The sequence below is a fragment of the Ahaetulla prasina genome, chromosome 7 (assembly GCF_028640845.1).
Source record: "Ahaetulla prasina isolate Xishuangbanna chromosome 7, ASM2864084v1, whole genome shotgun sequence".
NCBI classification, from domain to species: Eukaryota; Metazoa; Chordata; class Lepidosauria; order Squamata; family Colubridae; genus Ahaetulla; species Ahaetulla prasina.
In genome coordinates this window covers 17706486-17730932 of record NC_080545.1, presented here as the reverse complement: position 1 = coordinate 17730932, position 24447 = coordinate 17706486, and the positions used below count along the sequence as shown (strand labels likewise).

The window sequence follows — 24447 nt, the reverse complement described above, 5'->3', positions numbered from 1 at the left end:
CTTTTGCACCGAAACGGTAGTGTTTGCTGCTAGTTTGAGATGGAAAGTATGTGAACCCAACAGCTTAAATCCTGTAACAGAATTTCTCTTCCTCAAAGCATAGGAAAACTGAGCCCTTCCATGTGTGAGAAATAGCCATGCTCACTTTGCGTCACTGCCTACTTACCCTTCCTCCTTCTCAAACGTTAAGGGTTCATCTGGCTTCCATAAAACTACATTTCCTTGACTTCAACTGTTGGCATTTGTCCTTAGGGCCAAGAACCATTATGTGGTTGACAGCAGTTTTCTACATGGCAGGTCAGCATTAACCATAGACTCTTAGAGGACACATCCTGATTCAAGGGTATGTGAATCGAGTAATATCCATTCAGATAGCCCAAAGCCATGTACATAACTCACAATTTACCATTTCAATTTATTGTGACATAGCTGTCGCAACAGAATTTTTTATATCTTTGGGAAGTTTCATCTCAGGAAAACACTCAGGGCTGCAATAAAAAAATCAACGTTGCTCAAGCATTCATGGAATTTGGGAAGGGAGACGGATGATCCTTTCCTTTGGAGGAATATGTCAATGTTCAATATTGATCTACATTCTGTAAGTCATCAAGTCTTCTCTCAAATAACTTAATTGCCATTGTCAGGGAGGGACTTTCTGTTTTTAGGATTCTGAAGATGTTTCTTATCTTGTTCTTAAAATAAACCTTTTTTTTTTTTTAAAGGAGAAGCGCGCTATTGTTTTTCTATCACAGACTAGAAAAATGACTCAGCTCTCTGAACTCCTGAAAATTTTGTCGAGCTGGGGAATTTCTCATCAGCTAGTTGTTGACTGTCATGGCATTAAGCACGGCGAAGCGCTAGACATCGTTAGCAAAGATGGGAGTGTGACTTGTACTTGTTCCCAGGCATGGAGTGTCTTCGGAAATCTTTTTTTAAATTTAATTTTATTTATTTATTTATTTTGTCACACAGTATATATGAGCGTAAGCATGAAATAACTATACAGTATATAAGTATCTATATATAAGTATGAGTATGCGATAACTAAATTAATTGAATATAAAGAAAGGAAACAATAGGACAGGAACGGTAGGCACGCTTGTGCTCTTATGCACGCCCCTTACAGACCTCTTAGGAATGGGGTGAGGTCAATAGTAGACAGTTTTTGGTTGAAGCTTTGGGGATTTTGGGAAGAGACCATAGAGTCAGGTAGTGTATTTTCCAGGCATTTACAACTCTGTTAATGAAGTCATATTTTCTGCAATCAAGATTGGAACGGTTAACATTAAGCTTAAATCTATTGTGTGCTCGTGTATTGTTGCAATTGAAGCTGAAGTAGTCTTTGACAGGAAGGACATTGTAATAGATGATTGTATGAGTTAAACTCAAGTCATGTCGGAGACGGCGTAGTTCTAAATTTTCTAAACCCAAGATTTCAAGTCTGGTGGCATAAGGTATTTATGCAAGTTTCTTTTGAATTTTCTAAGCGAGTTTCTTTTGAATTCCATTTTCCTTCACATGAGTGAGATAGCAGAGGGCAGGGCTGACCGAGCAGGCACCTCCTTGGATGACATTGGAGAGAGAAGGTTGGAAATACCTACAGAAGGCAAGGGGATCGATGAGCACAGGAGGCTCTATGGGCGCTGCAGCGGTAACCTAAACAACACAGGTACTCTGAAACTTTGAAAGACGTCCCAGTGCAGCAGTAGAGGTGGTGGTGGTGGTGGGGGAAGAACATGAGGCAGGGGAAAGGGTTCATGCGTCCTCCCTCCTGCCATTGTGGGCTGTTTCACATACCCCCACGGGAAGTGTACATAAGCAACTCTGGAAGCACAGATGAGAACTTCCATCTGCTGCTGCCTCTCCCAGCACATCTATGGAGCCCCTGATCCCACTACCACTTCCCCACAAGCGCCCCATGCTTAGGTTCCCACTGCTGTCCCTGCCCCGCCTGCCACCACTGCCTCCAGCACTCCCTCCTCTCCCGGTTCGCTTCAACTCCTGCTCCAGCACTCCAACCATGTGAGACAGCTGGGCACGCTGGTACACCACAGGCATAGTTCATTGGCTTGCACAGGAAATCGGCCACAGAGATTTGTCCCTCAGCACATTGCCCACAACTAGGCACTGTGGGAGGGCTGATGGGGGAATACTGGCAGCAGAGAAGCACCAGGAGAAGGGCAATCAGGAACGAACGCCCACGGTGGGTCAACTGGGGTGGGGTGAAATGGTCACAACCAATTGTCCCATTCCGCCCTGAGGCATCCCATGCTCCACTTAATAACCTTTACATTTGTTTAATAAACACACTGGAGATAGCAGGGATATCTGTTTGTTAATTGAGGCAGTTCATTTGTTTGTCCCAACCTCCGACCCTAATGGGCAGGATCCCCTGAGGTCTACCTGCAATAGAATTAATAATAGATATAATCCATCTGGTCCTGAGGAATTGAACTCATCTAGGGTGGACAGATGTTCTCTTTTACCATTTTGTTGTCTATTTTAATTTGTATTCCTAGTCTGTCTATCTGTTTACACTTCTGTTTGTGGTAGGTTGAGCTATTTTTTTCTCCTTTTGCATGAAGACAGATGCAAAGAACAAATTAAGTAGCTCTGCTTTTTCCCTGCGGCATCTCACTTCCTTGCTATCTTCTCCCATTAACCAAATATTTTGCTGTTTTGTTCCACTCCCTATAAGCCTGTCTTGTCACGTCTTTCATTTCAAATTTTAGAGTAAGATTTTCTGTTTGGGTCATACATACTTACCACTGAGAATCTATTAAATAAGGGAATTTAAAAGCATTTCATTTTACCTGCTATATCTCTTATAATTTACTGCCTAGAAAAGACATCTTATGATAATTCTAAATTTGGTCAAGAAGTGATAAAAATGAGCAACATTTCAGATTAGTGCTTTTCAAACTGCATTCTGGAAACTGGCAATGTCTTATAGTTGCCAAGTTTGAAAAACACTGTTTTAGATTAACTGGATACAAAGTTTCACGTGAAATTAGATGCAACTTAAAAGCAAGGAAGCTTTTATAAGATCAATTATGAAATAATTAATTATTCAGAGTGTAAAGAATAAATGAGAATTTTTGCAGTTTTTAGTTTAGATTAACATTCAGCTCACCAGAAAAAAAATTTCTAATGGACAAATTCAGAAATTGCCTTTTTTATTTCAATAGTAACACAACTGTAAAACAGAAAAAAAAATGGAATCTAAAGAAACTGTTTTGAGAAATTTCTTAACAATAAGAAATAAGGAAACATTACTGCATTAGTTGTTTATTTGGCAAATATAAATAAGAGAAATGTTTAGTTCTTAAGTGTTTGGCAACTTTCTTTTTTTTTTAAAAAAAACACCATATTTTTTCACTGTCTGATTTAATCAAAGAAGTTGTGAAGTGTTTCAAAATTCTGAATATACCTGTCTAAATAGTATCAAATTGTATCTAGGTTGGCAATTTCAATATTTGAAATAGAAGTTATTATCTGTAGTATTATTTTGTTATTCTGAATAATATGATTATTCCTCATACTATTCAGAGAAGCATTTTCCAATAAAATAGTACTTTAAGGACCAATATATTTAAAAACGTTAAGATTTCGTATTACATAGGATTATATACTATTGATGCTATATGTATTTGCTTTTCCAGAAGAAATCCCTTTCATGCTTTAAAAACGCACCTTAATTTCATATTATTCAGTGTAACATATATAATAGTAAAGAAAGTACCAAACAGGTTATGTGTCAAAAAAGAGCGCTACACATTACAAGGCAATTATACATTTTTGACAGAAAAGTAAAAGGCAATTCACAATCATTTCCAAGATATCTGTGAGATTTAAGGCCATTTGTTCTACTGTAAAATTTTGACACAAATACTCAGAAAAATGTGAATTTCTTGTAAAAACTGTACATGCAAAAACACTGGATAATTGAGATAAGAACAGGCATATCATAAAACACTTGAGTAGTTCTATACACAAAGTTGTGCACAAAACAATACGGTTGTGCAGTTTTAATCAAGTTAAATAAGATTCACAACTTATGTGCCCTCCATGGCAATATGTGTCTCAGCCAACTCAAAATGAGCTGCCCCCCACTTTTGAGTAGCCAATCTAGACAAACCTCATAGCAACTGTCAATCATATTAAGATATTCACCTTCAGAAAGCAATATAACGCCAAAGGTCTACTGTTACTCAATGCAAGATACTGTACTTTACGGATTTCACACCTTACATGAGGAAACACAGGGCTCAAAAGTTCTTAGAAGTGCATGATACTGTTGTTATCATTTATTATGCCAGCATAATCAGTCTTAAAAAAATGTAAACACAAGTTATTTCAGAATTGGAGTATCTTGCAAAAATACATTTTCTTACACTATTCACATCTTGGAAGCTTATTCTCAGATATATCAGGCTGATATTTTACTGAGCTTTTCGGTGAGGTGTTTCCATTATTGAGACCTATGAATGCATTTGTCCCCATTTTCTATTCTTAGCTTTGCACCTAATTCGTCTGGACAATCATTCAAAGAGATATTGCTTCTCTTGTGGATTTTTACTATTGCAAGATAGAAGACAAATGTTTAAGAATAACTATAAAAAGTAGTTAAATTTCAAAAGTAGCAACATGTAAACAGTGATACAGAGGATTTGCATTCACATTATATAATATATACATATTAGGTCAGAAAGACAAAGACTTTTGAATAGAACCCGTGGTCTTGTGCTTTCTCCACCCACCCACCCCCCATATTAACAGGCATTTTCTGTTAGAAACAGTAACACTTAGAAACAACTTCACCATTTCGCTTCTTGTAAATAAAAGCTGTTCAGTTGCACGTGCAACAAGTTTGAACATTTTGGTATATGAAGTTAACTTATTTCTTTCTTTTCCAAAGCCCACTAGAAAATTCTACTTACTGCATACAAAGAGCTTTGCTGGCTCTTAAAGTGCATCTCTGTACTGGAACTCTTTCTTGGCAGCACTGTATAATTTTGAAAAGTATTCAATATTCAAAATGTTCATATCTGAGTCTGCACCACATGGCTAGGTGGAGTGTACGGAGGTGGCGCCGGAGATGGCTTGATTCCTCTGACCCTCATGTAGGAAAGAAACTGGTCCGGGATCTCAGCTAAGACATCTCTTGCAAGTCGGGCCATACTTAATATGTGGTTTCCAGTTCTGTCAATGTAATCCCGAAATGGTACAAACTGAAATGAAACAGGGGGAAAAAGTTTAAGAGGTTGCTTTTGTGGTGTTGTACAGAATGAAATCTAAAGCAGGAAATAAAATACTTTTGAGAAAAACGCAGGAAAAAGCAACAAGAAACAAAAATAATAATAATCAAAACCAGAGTCAGAATGTATTTAAAACACAATTTAGAAAAAGATCTGATCAAATGCACACACAAAAATACCACCACCAGCAAAACTATGTGGACCACAGATTTCACATACCATAAAATAATCCAGGGTTGTTTCTCTACTTATCTGATTATGGAACCCAATTAAGTCCTTTGTGGAGGTGTGAAGATGTACTGTGGTTGGTGAAGCTGGGAGTCCCATCCCCCCCTTTTTTACTGTTTTTACTGTCATTTGTGAGCCACCTATGGTGATATTGCTTAAGGTAGGGGCTACAGACATCTTTTAAATGAATCAATACTTTAATTTACAGCCTTCTGTTACCACATGCCTCCCACTGACCCGTACGCTCGCACAGAGAGGGCCTTCTCAGGGTGCCGTCCGCCAGACAATGTCGGCTGGCGGCCCCCAGGGGAAGGTCCTTCTCTGTGGGGGCCCCCCCTCTTTGGAATGAACTTCCCCCTGGTTTACGTCAAATACCTGACCTTCGGACTTTTCGCCGCGAACTGAAAACATATCTGTTTGTTCGTGCGGGGCTTTCTTAAATTGTTTAGTTTTAAATTTTAAATTTCTCTCTGGTTTTAATTGGGGTTTTTTAGATTTTTTAACTGTTTTAATTTCGGCCACACTGTATAATAAGTTTTTTAATTTTATTTTAACTGTACATTGTTTCTTTTTACTTTGGCTGTACACCGCCCTGAGTCCTTCGGGAGAAGGGCGGTTTATAAATCTAATAAAATAAAAAAATAAAAAATAAATAATATTTTTGTCTTACCTGTACTATATCTCTTTCCGCATAAACTCCTCTTGATGAAACCCTTACTTCATCACCATCCAATTCTTCCATGGCTTAAAAGATAAAATATTCCCATTATTTCACTATCTGAAATTAATCAATGCAGCCAACCTGATATGAAATGGGAAAAGCAGTGAATGAGAGGCTGGACTTCTGGCTTCCTATCAACACCGGCTGAGAGTGGCCACAGAGAAAGGAAGTGAACCTGGACAGCACAGAGGCTCCCACTACCAACCTCCAAAATCATTTCAAAAAGAATACAGTGGTCAACAAAGGCCACCGAGAAGTCAAGTAGAGCAAGGATGGATGTACTACCCCCATCCCGCTCCTGCCAGAGATCATCAAAAAGGACAACCAATGCCTTTTCCATCCCATATTCAGGCCTGAATCCTCACTGATGAGGGTCTAAATAATTAATTTCATCCAGGAACCTCTGGAGCTGCTCCACAATCACCTTCCTTCCAAAAAAAGGGAAGACTGGAGACAGGTTAAAAAATATCCCACAGGGTGGGAAGTCATCCAGCAATGACTTCTTAAGAAGAGGGTAGACCACAACGTCCTTCTAAATGCTACCCCCTTCTGCAGGAAAGCATTAATCACACCAGAACTCACCTGCATGTCACATCCTGGGAAGCTTTCACAAGCCAGGAAGGGCATTGATCTAAAACACAGGTATGTGCACTAATATTCTCTTAAGTTCCTGTTCATTTCCTCAGGAGCAGCACGTCAAACTGTTCAGGTGCCTCCACTGGACCAGCAACTATGCTGGCATCTAAATCATTTATGAAGATGTCCGAAGAGTACTGGGCCTAAGACAGAAACTTGGGGTACCCCACTGCATACTTTCCTCCAGGTAGATGTAGTTCCATTAAGCAGTACAGATTTGGTGCAGTTGCTAAGCCAGTTGTGAATCCATCTGGTGGTGATGCTATCTAACCTACATTTTTCTATCTTACCAAGTAGTACGTTGTGGTCTACTTTGTCAAATGCCTCAGTGAAGTACAAAAGTATTATGCTCACAGCATTTTTTCTAGTCCACTAACTAATCATTTTGTCAAATAATTTATTACATGAAAGATATAACAAACTATTAAATAAAAAAGTACAGTATTTGTCCCACTACTTGGTATAAGCCTTCTCTTTAGATAACAGGAGCTATATTAATTGAGGTCCTCACCATCAAATTCCGCAGGTCCAACACCCACTATTATTATTGACATTGGAAGTTTTGCAGCCTTCAAAAGAAGAACACATGAAAACAGTCACCTCATTTTTAGCTATTGCAGGAAAATACTTTAAATATACATTTTATCCCTTAATATTAAAAAAACACACATTAATGAAATATTTTTTATATTTTATAAAATATTTGTTTTATTTTCATCAAGCATTATTTACTTTTGAATCAATTAACCAACCTGAAATGTATTTTCAAGTTTTCATCAGGAAATGAAATAATAGTTTCAAACATACAAGAAAACTAAATTATTGAAAAGTACAGAGGAAAATTAGAATCTCAATCTTCTCTCACTGCTTCCCATCACCCAGATTTTCAAAGGTAAACATATAAAAACTCATATATTCCAAAGGTCAGTTAGTTCTTGAAACATAGTAAAATGTGGTTCCTTCTATGACATTTATAATATTTCTGTTGACCTCTGATCAGTGGTGGGATTCAGCCATTTTGCATCTATTCGAGAGAACTGGTTGTTAACTTTCTAAGCAGTTCGGAAAACCAGTTATTGGAAGAAATCTTATTTTGTTTTTTTGCACTTTACAGGGCTAATCCTGTAAGGAAGGCAGGAAGGAAACATTCTGGTGTTGTTTCTAGCCTCACCTTTATTGCCCTGCTTACAAAAACTGCCTCTCTGCCTTATTACATGGTAACAGCTAAGACAAAGCGCCCATCAACGTAACATTGAGTTGGCCACGCCCACACAGACACATGACCACCAAGCCACGCCTACCCAGCTGGTCATTAGGACAGAGAACCGGTTGTTAAATTATTTGAATCCCACCACTGCCTCTGATATTTTAAAGATTCAAAATACATCATATAAAAACTGTATCTTACATTGTTATTTAACTTAAATTTCAATATGTGAAATGGAAGACAGCCTCATTGTAATCTGTGGGGGCACTTCCTTCCCTTTTTCTTTTCCTCTCCTCGGGGACTTGGAGACAGCCAAATTGGCCAGATCCTGCCTGTGCTCCAGCTCAATGCCTAGGAGATGGGGAACACAGCTGAGCAAATCAAATGATTCCCAGGGCAAAGCCAGTTTGGTAAGCATGCAGGACCAGAGCCAGTATCCAGAGGGTGAACTGGAGCAGGGGTCTCCAACCTTAGTAACTTTAAGGCTTGTGGACTTCAAATGTGGAGTTGAAGTCCACAACCTTAAAGTTACTAAAGTTGGAGACCCCTGAACTGGAGGGATGATGAGGTGGGAGTCTTTTCGAAGAGCCTGCAGTCAAGAGGGATAGGAACTATTGCAAAGCACATCAGTCACACTAACTAACATATATACCAGGCAACTAGAACCGTAGCACAGTTTCCCTCCTAGTCAAGAATTGAAAAGTTGCCAAAGTTCTAGCAACAGCTCCGGCCAGAGGCAAAGTATAATTGTACAAAAAGCCTACAAAATGTCAGCCATTCAGCCAAGCCTGCAATGACTAAAGTGGGATGAGATCTCAGGCTGAATAGGGAATAAAATTACTCCACATTCCACACCTGGGAACTAAGCCCTAATAATTAATACAGGCATGGGCAATTCACACAAGCCTGTAAAAGAGGGAGAGGGGAAATTTTTTAAATGGAAACTTATCAAAATAATAAATATAGGTAGAAAAAGACACCCATAGAATTAGATACAAGTAATTAAGATTTAGGAGCCGACATAGAGAGACATAAGATTTAGAAAATGGAAGGATATGCTCCATTTTGTTTGGGAAAAAAAATTGGTTACTTTAGTACAATAAATCCTCCCCTTTCACAAAGGAAGAGAAAATTTACTTCTTGTTTGTGGTCTGTACCATTTTCCAAAAAAGACTCTATCACAAAACATAACTTACATTCACTATGGACTCCTTTGCCTGAGCCATATCAGAAATGACTCCATCTGTAATAATGAGAAGAACAAAATACTGGGAGCCATCTTTTATTGAGGCAGCATATCTAAAAAACAAAAACAAAAAAGAAGCCCTCACATTTTAATATTAAAACACTATTTGGAATGCTTTTAAATCTGAATCTAATTAACACTAAAACAAACAAACACCCAATTATTTAAAAAAACAAAACAAAAATCAAATGGCTCTTTGAGTATTCAAATTGTATTCCTAGTCTATCTTTTATGGTTATGTTTTTGGTAGGTTAGACTGTATTATCTTTTTGCGTGAAGACAGATGCAAATAATGAATTAAGTAGCTTTGCTTTCTCTCTACTGCCCGTTACTTCTTTGCCATCTTTTCTCATTAGTGGACCAATTGTTTCCTTGACATTTTTCTTGTTTTTATGTGTTAAAAGAAAATTTTAAAATTATTTTTGACATTCGTTGGAAGTCTTACTTTATTCTGAGCCTTTGCCTTCCTGATCATTTTTGCAAGTTTGGGCTATTTGTTGGTATTCTAATTTAATTATGCATCTCTTTTTCCATTTTTTGTACTTATCCTTTTTGTCTTTCAATTTATCAAGAGTTCTTTGTGGAACCAAGCTGATTTATTCCCGGATTTCTTGTGGTTTTTTTTTCCTGTGGAATTAATCTTGGCTGGGCCATTACCCATATTTCTCAGAGTTTCCCAAGCTTCTTGAGTTGGAGTCTCCTTTAAGATTTTCATCCATGGTGTCCTTCCTAAGCTCTCTTTAAGTTTGTTAAAATCAGTTCTTTTAAAGTCTAAGATGCTGGTTTGATTATATTCTATTTTTTGTGTTTGTATTACACTGAATTCTAATATGACAACACGGTCACCTTCCCCCAAAGTTCCGGCAACTTCAACCTCCTCTATTACTTCTTCTCTGTTAGTAAGAATGAGGTTCCTATAGCTGTCTCCCTCTACCTTTTGGATGACAAAGTTGATCAGGAACCTGTTCGAGCTCCCACTTTGCTTCCTTCTAGGTGTTCTCAGGTCTGTTGCCTGATTATCTTGATCATGTCTGCCAGCTCCTTCAGAACTCTGGGATGTAATCTGAACTTGTCTAGGGTGGACAGGTTTCTCTTACCATTTTCTTGCCTATTTTAATTTATATTCCTAGGCTGTCTTTTACGGTTGTGTTTTTGGTAGGTTGGGCTTTTCTTTCCTTCCTGAAGACAGATGCAAAGATTGAATTAAGCAGCTCTGCTTTCTCCTTGCTGCCCATCCTTGTTATCATCTCCCATTAGTGGACTAATGGTTTCCTTGACTTTTTTCTTGTTTTTTACATGTTGAAAAAAACTTTTAATATTATTTTTGACATTTTTTGCACGTCTTAGTTTATTCTAAGCCTTGGCTTTCCGGACTTCATCTCTACAGATTTTTCCTATATGCTGGTATTCTGCCATAGTTATATGTCCCTCTTTCCATTTTTATACTGATCCTTTATGTTTATAAAATAGAAAATTAGCAATTCTCAAGTCAGATTTGGCAATCATGTAAACCACTCAACAATGACTCAGCTTCAAGGCCACCCAGGGCTGTGCAGAGATGGCTAATTTATGTGAAGAAAAAACTATGGGTCTGAACCACTCTAGTTTTATGAGGCCCTTGTATCCCCACAGTGGCAGTGGGCAATGAACTGCTGCATTTGCTTTAATTCGTTTTCTAATTGAACTGAACTGTGTCTACTAGTGTTCTGGTCTTGGAAAAGCTTAATTGTCTAAAGATAGGAAATTTGTGATTTACACTGGTAATAACGTATAGGATGATGGATATGGAGCAAAACACTGTGAAGTCTTGCTACATTCAGTTTATACTGCGAAAATAAGCTAATTGTTGTTGAAATGTAATTATAATTGCAAATGATTCTAAGGGTGCACAAAAAGTTTATTCTGTGCATAGCAGTGCTCTAGATCAGGGGTCTCCAACCTGGGCAACTTTAAGCCTGGTGGACTTCAACTCCCAGAATTCCCCAGCAAAGCAAAGCTTTGCTGGGGAATTCTGGGAGTTGAAGTCCACCAGCCTTAAAGTTGCCCAGGTTGGAGACCCCTGCTCTAGATGTTTTGAGCAAAAGTGTTTTGTTTGGTGTGTGTGTGTGTGTGTGTGTGTGTGTGTGTGTGTGTGTGTGTGTGTGAGAAAACAGCAAAAAACCCAAGAACACTGGCATTTGCAGATGAGGGAAGACAGACAGAAGGGAAAAGTCTTGATAACTGAAGGGACAGACATCTGACATAATGTGAGAGAAGAAAAGAAACAGCATACTCCTATACCATTTATCCACTTATCCATAAAATCACTCTATAATCCCTGAAAGTTATTTTAAGCCAAAATCCAGACTAACAAAATATTTGAAATTTTATTTTTGTTTAACCACAGCTGATCTGAAAGGCAGAATGTCTGATGTTCTATGATGTGTTAAAAAACAACAACAATCAATGCCCCCCAAAAACACTTTCTGTTTTCTATGCACCCCAAACGATTCCCTTCCCTAAATATTCATGAACAATCAAGAATTAAAAACACAAATGAATTTTCATGTTAAAAGAGACAAGAGGGATAAATAAAGTCTAAAATAAGTACATTATGTAATAATGGCATAATATTCTGAATGCAAATACATGATGCAGTTCTTTCCATTTTAATGAAGACTACATTAAAAATCTTGAATATTATTATACAAAGTTTCAGTTCTGGATATTAAACATATTCATTACCTTGCTACATGATTAATAACAGGAGCAAAGTTGGTTGGTCCATAAAGCTGCACAGATTTTAAACTCATATAGTATGCTTCCATTACACCATCAATTCCATTGCAATAAGGGTTTTGTGGATTTCCATTCTGTAAGTTAAAACCAGGAAAATATATTAATTACTGAGAATGTTACTTATAAAATAGTATTATGATTGACACACGAAGCACTGCATGGGCTGTCTAAGACTTTAAAAAAAGTAGGCAAACTGTATTTTAAGATAGGCTTCAGGAGTTTTAAGGGATGAAGCGGTTCCTTAACTAACTGCAAAACTTAAGTTACCCATTTTGCCCGTTATCCACTCAAAATCTCCAAATCCGGGTAAGGAGGGAGGTGAGGCCACAAGATTCTGGAAACTATGATAGGAATTCTGATAATCCGCATGTGCTTCCTTGGTCATACATCCTTCACTTCTGGCCTTTTTCTTTTTAAATTCACTTAGTTATCGCAACAGTATTACCAATTTTTAAAAAAAGACAATCTGCAATTATAAGTCTGTATATCATAATCCCCCCCTTCACCAGACTGCTTATTTTGTGAGGCATTTCATTTCACTATGATGTAGGAAAAGTAAAGTAAATATAATTCAGCATCTTCTGCTAGAGAGGTCATGTAATTTTGTCTCTGGAAGGAACTGATGTTTTAAGTTAGGAGGGATGTTTGCTTTTAAGTCACGATAATGAGAATGATATTATGAATCGGGGATATGCTTTTAGCAACCTATTGTTGTTGTTAGTTGTGAAATTAAAAGCTGCACTTTTACCAAAGATTTTTTTTGTGGGGTGGGGGAGAGCAACATGGCCACAAACAAACAAATAAATTTCTTACCAAGGCAAACTCATGAGATATTCTTCCATCCGGGGGCAGTTTTGCACCAAAACCTAGAGCTGGAAACATTTTGTCACTATCATAGTCTTGAATGATTTCACCTACTGCTCTTAATGCCATGCCATATGCATTCAGTTGGTATGGATTCATGTAGTGAAGGGAGGTTGGATGCGCAGGGTTACCTGTTTTAAAAAAAATATATGTAGAGGATGTTTAGTAGATGTGACTTTATACGTAAGTTTATATGGTTCTCTATACAGTGCTACCTCGGTACTCATTATTAACTGGTTCCAGGAGGCATGGAGAGTATTAAAAATGATAAGTACCAAACAAATTTTTCCCATAAGGAATAATGTAAATAAATAGAATGTATTCCCAAAACCAAAGACAATGCACACTTTTAAGGAAATATGTAAAAAGTGGTATGGAGTTGTATATCATTAATTTACATAAAAAATAAACCTAAACATAAATACTTAGATTAAAGTATTGTACTGGTGAGGGGAAAAAAGTGCAAAACTACACAAAATGACCACAAGCTAAGACCAGACCGCAAGGGGATGTGCACAATGCAAGAGCTACTGCGTGACTAACGCATGACCCTTTGTTTCGGCTGGAAAGGGTAGCGAGTCACAAAGCGACCATCATTGACAAGTGTTAGCTTGCATATTGAGTACCAAGCAAACTACCAAGACAAAATTTTCTCATCAAAATATGTTTGAGTACCAAATCTGACGAGTTTCAAAGCAGTCAAGGACCAAGGTATGACTGTATGAGCAAAAATCTCTCTAATTGCTACTTTCTTAACAGATATTATTTGTACTATCAATAGATATTTCTGATTATCTCTGCCCTCAACTTTATTACCTTCCTCCCACGCGGAACTGAATCCCTATTATTTCATCAAAGGCTGCCTTCTTTTCCATGTGAATAAAACAGACTTAGACAATAAATTTGTTAGTGATGAAAAAGCTACCCATCTTTCCCAAAATGTGGACAGCAAAGTCAAGTATTTCTTCAACTATGTTTTTACTTTATTCAATTTAATGGGCTAAATGGGCAGAGAGGTATACTGCTTTGGTCATTTTTAAAATTATATTCAATCACAGCAATTTTAATTTTGCTAAATTTGAAAATTGTGCAAAAGAAATAGCCTAGTCTAATCACCAAAATAAAGAAATGGAGATTGAGAGACTGACTTATCTCTAAATCAAAGGCTTCAGATAAACCTGCTTCAGGTTCTAAAAATAAGAGAACCTTTTAAAAATGTCTTTATTAAAAAGTATCTAATTTTTTACATAATCACATCCATAACAGATGTCCATATTTCACTCTAAGCACCAGATCCTGTGGATTATTTTGAACCTCCTAAATTTATGTGAAGAATGGTAGAATCATAAGGCTGGAAGGGACACTGGAAGTCTTCTAGCACAACCACTTGATTTTTTAAAATTTTCTGCTAGGCTTCATGAGCTCATTTGACTTTGAAAACAAAAAATAAGCAACAAAAGCTGCCTTCAAGTTAATTAAAAATAAAATAATTAAAATTGAGTGCAGTTAATATTTCATAATTTATGGCAAGTGTAATTAATAAAACTACTCCTTCCAGCCACATTGAAAGAAGGGAAGGGATTCCAAAGAATGGATTCCAAGATCTAGATTGACATGAATGATGTATTTCTTAATCATATCAAACCATAGTTTTATGGTTTTATAAAACAAGCCTCAATAGCCATCTGTGTGTGCTTGTATGCATAAATTATTACCATAAATTGCACACAGATATAACCATATTGTACAGATATATGCAAACCTGGATTTAGACTTGATTTTTACTGTAAATAATAATGAATATAAGCATACAATGCCAAAAACAAAATAGCATTTTAATAGCCCCTCATGGGTAAGATAATTAAAAGCTTTCAGAAACATAAGGCTTCCCATCTTTTTCTAATAATATATCAGAAAGGAATTTAGGCAGTGAATGCTAGCTTACTGAAATACAGCACAGCATTTTTCAAAGCAAACAAAACAAAGAACTCTTTCCAGAGTGCTTAATAATGCATTCTCAGTTTGAATGTACTGGCTTAGATCCACATTTCTATAGACAGAAATGTCTCCAATAAAAGGAGTTTATTTTCTCCCTTCTTGCTTCATCATTCAGTGGCTCCTGAAGCAATGCCTATTAAGATTGGGAAATCCTTAGCATAACGTGGGAATATGCAGAATGAAATCGTCAGCACTTTTCTATTTAGAGAAGGAACTTTTGCTTCCAAACCATGTAATTTATTTGCGTTAAGCTTTTGGAATACATTAAGCCAAAATGAAAGCATATAACATCAAAATATTTCCCACAATTGAAATGTTTAGAAAACTGAATGGTATGCTCAACTAAGTGAATAAACTACACAACTCTTACCATTTGAAGCTGTAAAATCAATAGCCACGGTGAAATTGATTTGAGTCCTATTGAAAAAAGGCATAAATGATGCAAATTGTTTAAGATTGAGGTTTAATATATGAGGAATATAATAAGAAAAAAAAATCAACCAAGATCACAAAGCATCTATTATTTATTTAATATTCTTAATAATATAATTATAAAACATTTGTAATAACAATCTGAACCCCTAAATTGTGATATTCTTTTATACTGTTTGAAAGTTAGGTCCCACATGACTTGAAGATTGGTACCTACATCAGGCTGGCACCACAAGTAATTGTTTTTAGCCCTTATATAAAGAGCAGCAGGAGAAAGAGGCACAAGGAATTTGAATGCTCATTGTAGTATAAATAGAATTTGCATTTGATACAGAAGTCATTGAAATTCTTTATAATGGCTTTATAGGTTTGCTATAATAAAACTATTATTTCTGATTTTTTTTGTGTCCTAATAAACATATTCTAGTAATATTATGTCTTGATATTTGACAGAGGCCTGACAATTATGCCTAAAACAATGTGTCTGTAAGAAACTAGTACAAAGAATAGCTATTTATCCTGTTTTATTCTTGTAAAATCTTGTTTTTAATCAGCTTTCTGGAGTATTTACTTAAAACTTTCCATTATAGACTTCGGTTTGGCACCGTGGTGATGGCGGTGATCTTCGATCACCAACCTCTGGATTATGTGGAATCGCTAGGACAGCTTAAATCTGCTGTCCAGCGGTTCGAAAACCCCTCTTCGGGAGAAGGAGAAGGTGGTGAGCTGAGGGCAGAGGTTGAATTTCCTAAAGCCCCTGAGAAAAAGGGGTTTGAAGGGTTAAGTTCCTCCAGTAACCCAAGTGCTCCAGATCCGAGGATTCTTCTGCTTTGGCGGAACCAATCACCACGACCAAACGCCGAGATTTATTTTGGACAATAAAAGGATTATACCGGACAGAACGAAGTGGGAGAACTTTATGCAAGTAGCCAAGCCGATTCCCGATACTTTGTAACAAGCTTGAAAACAGTAAAATGGAGGCGAATTGTTAACAAGTTAACGAGTGGAAAGCGAAAGTGATACTTTCAGCGTTTGTCTGCAGTTGGTAATTTGCATGTTACTTGCTGCTTTACTCTTTAACTCTTTGCTGCCTGCTGATAGAATCTAGGGGAGATTTTTAAATACTGCTTTAAAAGACTGTGTTTCTTAGAGGTTAAGAAGATTTAAAGTGAATATTAAGTTGGAAATAAATAAATAAATAATTTTATAGAAGATGGCAGCCAAACAATTAAAGTCTACTGTAACAAAGAGCTCTGGAACTTTATCAGCTGGTGCCTCTCCAGCTCATACAGCAGAGACTAGAACATTGAATTTAGAGGCGTTACAAGAGAACTTAAAAGGCTTTATAGAAGAAAAATTTAAAGTAATAACTGATGAGATGTCTGAAATGAAAGAGCAGATATCAGAAATTCAAGTGGGAAATAAAGAAGTTAAAGAAGGATTTGTAATGGCAGTACAAAGTTTGGCAACGAATGTGATTTTATTGGAAGAGGAGGTTGAAGAAATTAAGCAACATAATTTAAATTAGAAAACTTTGTATTTACTTACCCTCCTTTAATATAGTCGAGAAATGAAACTTCTGTTTCCACTAGGAAGGAAAGTAATGTTACCTGAGAACAAATAATAAGTAAGAAGTAATGAACATTAATTTTCAAAACAGCCATATAGAGAACATCTATATTTAGAATGCTGAAATATTATTTTAAATTAGAAAATAAAATGGATGAATTTCAAAGTAAAATGGAAAAACAGAGGATGAAATAGTTTTGATACAATATAGAAATATGGAATTTGCTCTTAGAATTCGAGGTTTGAAAGAAAATAAGGAAGAGAATTTAAGGAAATTTTTCTGAAGTATTTGCTGAGATATTAGCAGCTCGTCCAGCAGATGTGGCTTATCAAATTGATAAAATATATCGTGTGAATTCTTGGATAGCAAGGCAAAAAAGTTGCCAAGGGATGTTGTTATTTATTTATTTAATATTCTTAATAATATAATTATAAAACATTTGTAATAACAATCTGAACCCCTAAATTGTGATATTCTTTTATACTGTTTGAAAGTTAGGTCCCACATGACTTGAAGATTGGTACCTACATCAGGCTGGCACCACAAGTAATTGTTTTTAGCCCTTATATAAAGAGCAGCAGGAGAAAGAGGCACAAGGAATTTGAACGCTCATTGTAGTATAAATAGAATTTGCATTTGATACAGAAGTCATTGAAATTCTTTATAATGGCTTTATAGGTTTGCTATAATAAAACTATTATTTCTGATTTTTTTTGTGTTCTAATAAACATATTCTAGTAATATTATGTCTTGATATTTGACAGAGGCCTGACAATTATGCCTAAAACAATGTGTCTGTAAGAAACTAGTACAAAGAATAGCTATTTATCCTGTTTTATTCTTGTAAAATCTTGTTTTTAATCAGCTTTCTGGAGTATTTACTTACCCTCCTTTAATATAGTCGAGAAATGAAACTTCTGTTTCCACTAGGAAGGAAAGTAATGTTACCTGAGAACAAATAATAAGTAAGAAGTAATGAACATTAATTTTCAAAACAGCCATATAGAGAACATCTATATTTAGAATGCTGAAATATTATTTTAAATTAGAAAACTTTGTATTTACATAAAACTTTCCATTATACAGTAAAGTGAAACATTTTGTGTGATCTTGGTGTGTATCAGTAACAACCTTTTCCCTCACTTTACAAAATCCACAACTGTTGAGAAAAGTCCTGTCATTTCCCTATTGACAGCTCTATTGGGAAGATTTCTCCAACCAATTCCTGTAATGCAAGCAAGTGGACTCAGACTGTATACCTCTGATCCATGTAATATTGGCAAACAACCTCAAACTTCCTGGGAAATAGTGATCCAAAAGAAACTGAGTCTTTATAGTTTCTCCAATGATGCCATCTTAACCTCAGAGTAAGATCAAATTAGATCAATACTAAGGTGAAGGATTATACCCAGTTACAGAAGGTCAACAGAAATTGCTACTTTCTTTAATAATATAATTGCACATAACCCAATGAGTGCCTAAACCAACCTCATTTTACGTCAATTATTGTTCCCAAATTTAGGTGAGCCTTATTTTAACTTGATTTAATACTCTCCACACAGCTGTCTTGAAAGGGAAATATAGGAAAATCCCATATGAAACACGGTGTTGCCCCTATGATATGGATCTCACAGAAACCACAGCCTATGTTCTTCTGTATTGCCATGTTCTACAGAGGCAATCATAGAGTACCCTTCTATTATTTAAATTTTCAGGGTATTCAATCTTTTGTTTGCACTATCTGTTAAACAATTACAATAAATTTGTTTTTCTAAAAGTAGCAACATTTTACTACATTTATGTGTAAGCTTCTCCCACAAAAGATTGCTAATAGTTCTTGTTAGGGCATACTTTTTATATTGTTCATTTTAATGAATATAATTTTATTGGTCAATGACTGAAATAAAGTTTTTGTCCGTCCAACTGCATGCATCCACTTTTGTTTTCAGAGATCACCGGCATTACCCCCTAAATTAATGTTTTAAAAGTACTGCTTGATTTAGCATTAATGATTGCCAACTGTGTAAACGGTGAAACAAAACATGGAGAGACAAAACTTTCAAAGTGCAAGGTTATTATTCCTAGTTTCACTTTAAATAAGAACAGGGGTACACAGTGGTACAGTTATCTGTTTTTGTTTCCCCAGAATAACTGAGCCATTTATATTTAATTTCTGAAATGTTTTGGAAGAATTTATTGGCTTCTGCTAAATGACACATTTATTAAAAGACCATCAAACTTTCACTTATGAATTTTATTACTGACAATTTAATCACTATTTCCTAGGACAGAAAATTATTCAGGCTTTATATTTATCTCTAAGCATTTTAACCAGACTATGTTAAGTCTTAAGTGAAAATCTCAAAACTGTATCAGACCAAGTCATACTCACTATTTTTTTAATATTTTGAGCAATCTTAAACAGTGATGATAAATTTTGGAAGCTCCTTATGAAATTCTTCTAGAATTTAACTGCAGTAATTTTAATGTGATTTTATATATTTATGCTTTCATTTTAATGTTGAGTCACTTTCTGGTAGGAGTGGGTGGCAAACAAATTTAATAAATAATACTATTGACAAATTCACCACCAGACAATTGCTCAGAACAGCTTACATCCTGCAATGGTATCTGTAACACCATAGAACATCCATATCTGCCTGTTCCAGGTCCTTGGGAAGGACTTGTTAGCTGGACAAAAGCACCAAATCCAGTCTAAACATCTGGATGACTGCACAACAAACCATAATTTACTTCAAGATACATAAAAAGTATGGAAATGAAGTAATAAAAACCAGGCACTTAACTGTTCCTGAATTAACATACTTTTTCTTTTTTGCTTTTTTCTTTGGATTGATTACCTAGGAAGATAAGTAAGTAAAGTAAATTTTATGTATGTTTTTTCTTGTTTCATATACCTTTACAATTCAACTGTTTCCCTTTAACATCCATTATACACACTTCTCCAAACAACTAAGTTTTCAAAAGCAAATATGAATTTGATTGGGCTCCTTGATGCTACTAGACCTTTTTCGCTGGTCCACCAAATTAATCACTTTGTCAAAGAATGCAACTAATAAGATTTGTTGCATGATCTGTTTTTGACTCTGTGCTATCTCCTATTTTCATCCTAGTACTACCCTGTTTCTCCCAAAATAAGACATTCCTTAATAATAAGCCCAATCTGGCTTTTGAGCACATGGAATACGGCAAAATGCTTATTTCAGGGTTCAAAAAAATATAAGACAGAATCTTATTTTCAGGGAAACACGCATAAATCGGTTGACTAGTAACTCATAGTGTCACAATAGCAAGGTTCATATAAGCTTCTTGGGTAAAAAGAAAAATGTTTTCAAAGAAAAAAATCAAGAAAACCCAGTTGCCTTTCGGAAAAAGCACTTTTGGGATATTTTCGTGGAGTGCACCTGTAGATTTTCACCACTTGTTGATTATTGAGGACAGATGTTAAAAGCAATTTCAAGACAAAAAGTCCCAGTAACTGTCCCAAATATTTCTCTCAAACATATAGACTAGGGGTTCCCAAATCCTTCAACACATTGACTTCTTCAAGAAGTTTTAGATTGTTCACTGATTCTAAATGTTTATTATATAAAAAGAATTTAATAAATAGTATTTAACTAATAATATTTCAAAGAATAATAACAAACCAACAATGGATAGCCCCATTGTCGTTGGGATTTATAATGACCACTTTAGGGAACTCTGGTTTAGACATGTAAAAGTACTATCTATCTATCTATCTATCTATCTATCTATCTATCTATCTATCTATCTATCTATTTATTTATTTATCGAGTACGTATTAGATAATATATATAAGCATGAATTGAATACATAAAATTAATAGAATTAAAGGGACCATTAGGAAAGGGACGGTAAGCACGTTGGTGCTCTTATGGACGCCCCTTACAGACCTCTTAGGAATGGGGTGAGATCAACAGTAGCCAGTCTAAGATTAAAATTTTGGAGGTTTGGGGATGAAACCAGTCAGGTAGTGCATTCTAGGCATTGACCACTCTGTTGCTGAAGTCATATTTTCTGCAATCGAGTTTGGTGCGGTTTACCTTAAGTTTGTATCTATTGTGTGCTCGTGTATTGTGGTTGAAGCTGAGGTAGTCATGATTTTATGATCATACCGAAGCATAAACACACTTGTTTATGTATAAACATACTTGTTTATAGGTAAGCATAACATATTTGTTATGTTTACCATTAGAACTATATATAATTCTGTATTTAAGAGATTCTTTTGCTTTTAAATTAAGTAGATAATACTTTAAATAGTAAGTCTTAATTATTGAGGTTTAAAGGGCTTAAAAAGAAATTAATTTTAATTCTATAAAATCCTGATTTTTTGTAGTGAACAAATTTATCTTTGTAGTTAAACTAATATGCCTGAGTAATCGGAGAAGAAAAGAGTAGACAGGTTCTAAAGACTGTTTTTACCTTTTCTCAATTTTTCTAATAAACTTTAAGTAAAGGTTTGAGGTGATATGTACTAATTTCTTAAAATGCGGAAAGATACACAGAAAGAGCTAGAAAAAGGGCGGAAATCAATTTAACTCTTTACCTCATATACATTAAACTGGGACTGTCCTCTTGACAATTCCCTATAGCTTGTGGTGAATTGTCCAATAAAATCATGACTAGAAAAAACAAAGAAATATTCACATTAGTAGAAACAAGCATTACAATATAATGACATAAGTTAATATATTTGCCTAAGTTTTTTTAAAAAATAAATTGTTCACAATTTTGGAAGATTATGAACGCCAGTATTTCAAATTTCTACAAACTTAATAATAACAGCAAGATCTTTGCAATGTTCATATTCTCAATGGTTTGCACTTGGCCACTAGTTGATCTTCTGTAACATCACACTGTTATTAACAGAAATTAAAAGATGCAGTGCTAATGTTCGAAATAGCAAATTTTAGAGGCCTGCTGGCCAAGAAACAATTAAGGCAGTGGCCCATACAATGCTTAGCTTGGGGGATAGCCAACTAATCGGACAGGGAGGCAAAGTAGTTGATAGTGCTGCGGAGCGACTACATACTTAAATGAAGGACCCAAACGCTTGGTTCTTAAGTCACTATTTTTTCTTTAAAGAAGGGTCAAAAGCATCAAAGAAATAAGAGTTTGATTCTTGATAAAAAAATATCACCACATCAGGCAATTAACTTTTCTTCGTTTGTTAAAACAGGGATCTCCAACTCCTGGGTCCAAGGCCTTTAGAAACTGAACCACACAGTTGGAGGTAAGCGGTGGGTGAGAGAGCAGAACCAAAATTATCTGCCACCTCCCGCCTGGTCTGTGGAAAAATTGTCTTTCATGAAACTTGTCCCTGGTGCCTAAAAGGTTGGGGTCATATGTGCTAAAAGAAATAAGGGCCTCTGGTGGCTCAGACTGGTAAGACAGTCTGTTATTAACACAGCTGCTTGCAATTACTGCAGGTTCAGGTCCCACCAGGCCCAAGGTTGACTCAGCCTTCCATCCTTTATAAGGTAGGTAAAATGAGGACCCAGATTGTTGGGGGCAATAAGTTGACTTTGTATATAATATACAAATAGGATGAAGACTATTGCTTGACATAGTGTAAGCCGCCCTGAGTCTTCGGAGAAGGGCGGGATATAAATGCAAATTAAAAAAAATCCAAAGCATGTCTCTCAAAAGTAAAGGGGCAAATGCATTTTATCAGAATTTTTTCCACACATCAGTATGCTCAGTGTAGAAGTACAGTGTATGTACATTTGTGTATGTGTGTATAAATGAAATCAAAAGTAAGGAAACGGCAAGCAGTAAGAGTTGCTAAGATTCATGTCTTTTCTCTTAATATGCATATTCCCAACTTAAAAAGATTTCAGCAAAATTAATTGATAAATGCACCTTCATAACACCCCAAAGAGCTAGCATTAAAAATATAAGTAATGCTATATTGTCTGTACATTTTGTGAAGTGCAGATAATACTTACCTTCCATCTCTATCCCAATCATACACTTCTACCTTAATTGTTCTGTAAAAAAAATAAAGAAAATGTTCTATACATTATTTGAACAGCGCTATCACTGCCAATCATTTTGCTCAAAATTAAAGGGCAATGTAATTCATTTATAGACGTTTCAAGATATCCTTTCAAGAGGCAAATATTAAGATGATGTACAACTGAATCTAAGATCATTATAAAAAACCTTTAAAGTTCAACTAGTTACTCAAAATTCTAGCCAATTTTTCTTTAATTGACTGAGAAAAATATACATCTTATTTAACCTGTCTGATAGTCTAAAATTGGGTATCCAAATATAAGGTTCCACAGGGGAAAAGATATAGTAAAACTTCAATTTTGTAGACTCCTCTTCAGCTGATTTCAGATACAACAGACAGAATTTTAGATGAGATTTAATTTCCAAATAATAAAATCCATTGTTCTCAAAAAAATCTAGGCAACTGCCGTAATATATGTCATTTACATCTATTGATACCATTTATATAATTATGTAGTTCACATAAAATTATATACATAATTCAAATGTTAAAAAATAAATGAAATAAACTGATAATTACATCAGTTGATTGGACTGATAAATACAAGTTTAACAAACACTTGGCTTTGATATAATTATTTTCCCCAAACTGATCTATGTCACTTAGTTTTTACTGCAATAAAGAAATGATCTACTGTAAATATTTCATATTTTATTTTTAAAAAAATTGAAATACTAAACTTTTTAATTAAACAAATAAATTAATACATGGATAAGGAACAACCACATTTTCAGTCATTGGCACAAAGCATTCAGTATCTGTCCTTATTTATTTCATAACTTTTAGCAGTCATTCTACTATTTTTATGACTTAGGAAGAAATAAGAATGGGTAGAATGTAAAAGGATCTACAGGTATATAATGTAAAAAAATGACAGATTACATAAATGTAATGAAACGAAATATTTTTAATCAAATTGTGTAAGTGAAAAAAATAATTAAGACTTTTCCCTACCTGAAAAACACATTTCTCTGAGGGTAGGTCCAGTTATCCCAACGTCTCATTCCATAGATGACTGACAGGCAGATGTAGCAATGAGGCAGATACTGCTGCTAGAGTATATAGAACTATCCATATGATATTTTAGAATATACTAAAAAAACACTCAATTGGAAATATGTGGATTGTTGGATCTACTCTCAGAGAAATATTTGGGGGGCAGGAACAAATTCTTCATGATAGCAATCATTCACAAGAATGGATATCATACAACATTAACCATCTTGCTTAATGGGAAGCCACAGTTTATAAATTACATTCATCTTGTAATACTAATAAAGATCTCAGCTTTGCAGATCTCTTCATAAGAGGTAACAGCCTATACTACTACTATTACTTTGATAGGATGAAGGAATGTTTTCCTGAAGAAATGTTTCATTGAATTTGCATCATAAATAAAGAAATCAATGTTTTTAAAAACTGGTTTTACCTCTTTCTCATTTCCA

General features: G+C 35.4%; 1 protein-coding gene across 1 annotated transcript in view; it reads right to left on the bottom strand.

Moving 5' to 3' along the window:
• Positions 1 to 3159: 3159 nt before the first annotated feature.
• CPNE8 (copine 8) overlaps positions 3160 to 24447 on the bottom strand; it is a 77951-nt gene continuing 56663 nt past the window's right edge. The window contains 11 exon segments of the mRNA XM_058189800.1: positions 3160 to 5231; positions 6157 to 6230; positions 7355 to 7412; positions 9247 to 9349; positions 12021 to 12148; positions 12888 to 13069; positions 15307 to 15353; positions 17825 to 17886; positions 19746 to 19799; positions 21530 to 21605; positions 22932 to 23019. Coding sequence (XP_058045783.1) covers positions 5043 to 5231; positions 6157 to 6230; positions 7355 to 7412; positions 9247 to 9349; positions 12021 to 12148; positions 12888 to 13069; positions 15307 to 15353; positions 17825 to 17886; positions 19746 to 19799; positions 21530 to 21605; positions 22932 to 23019 — 1061 coding nt within the window. The 3' untranslated portion in view covers positions 3160 to 5042.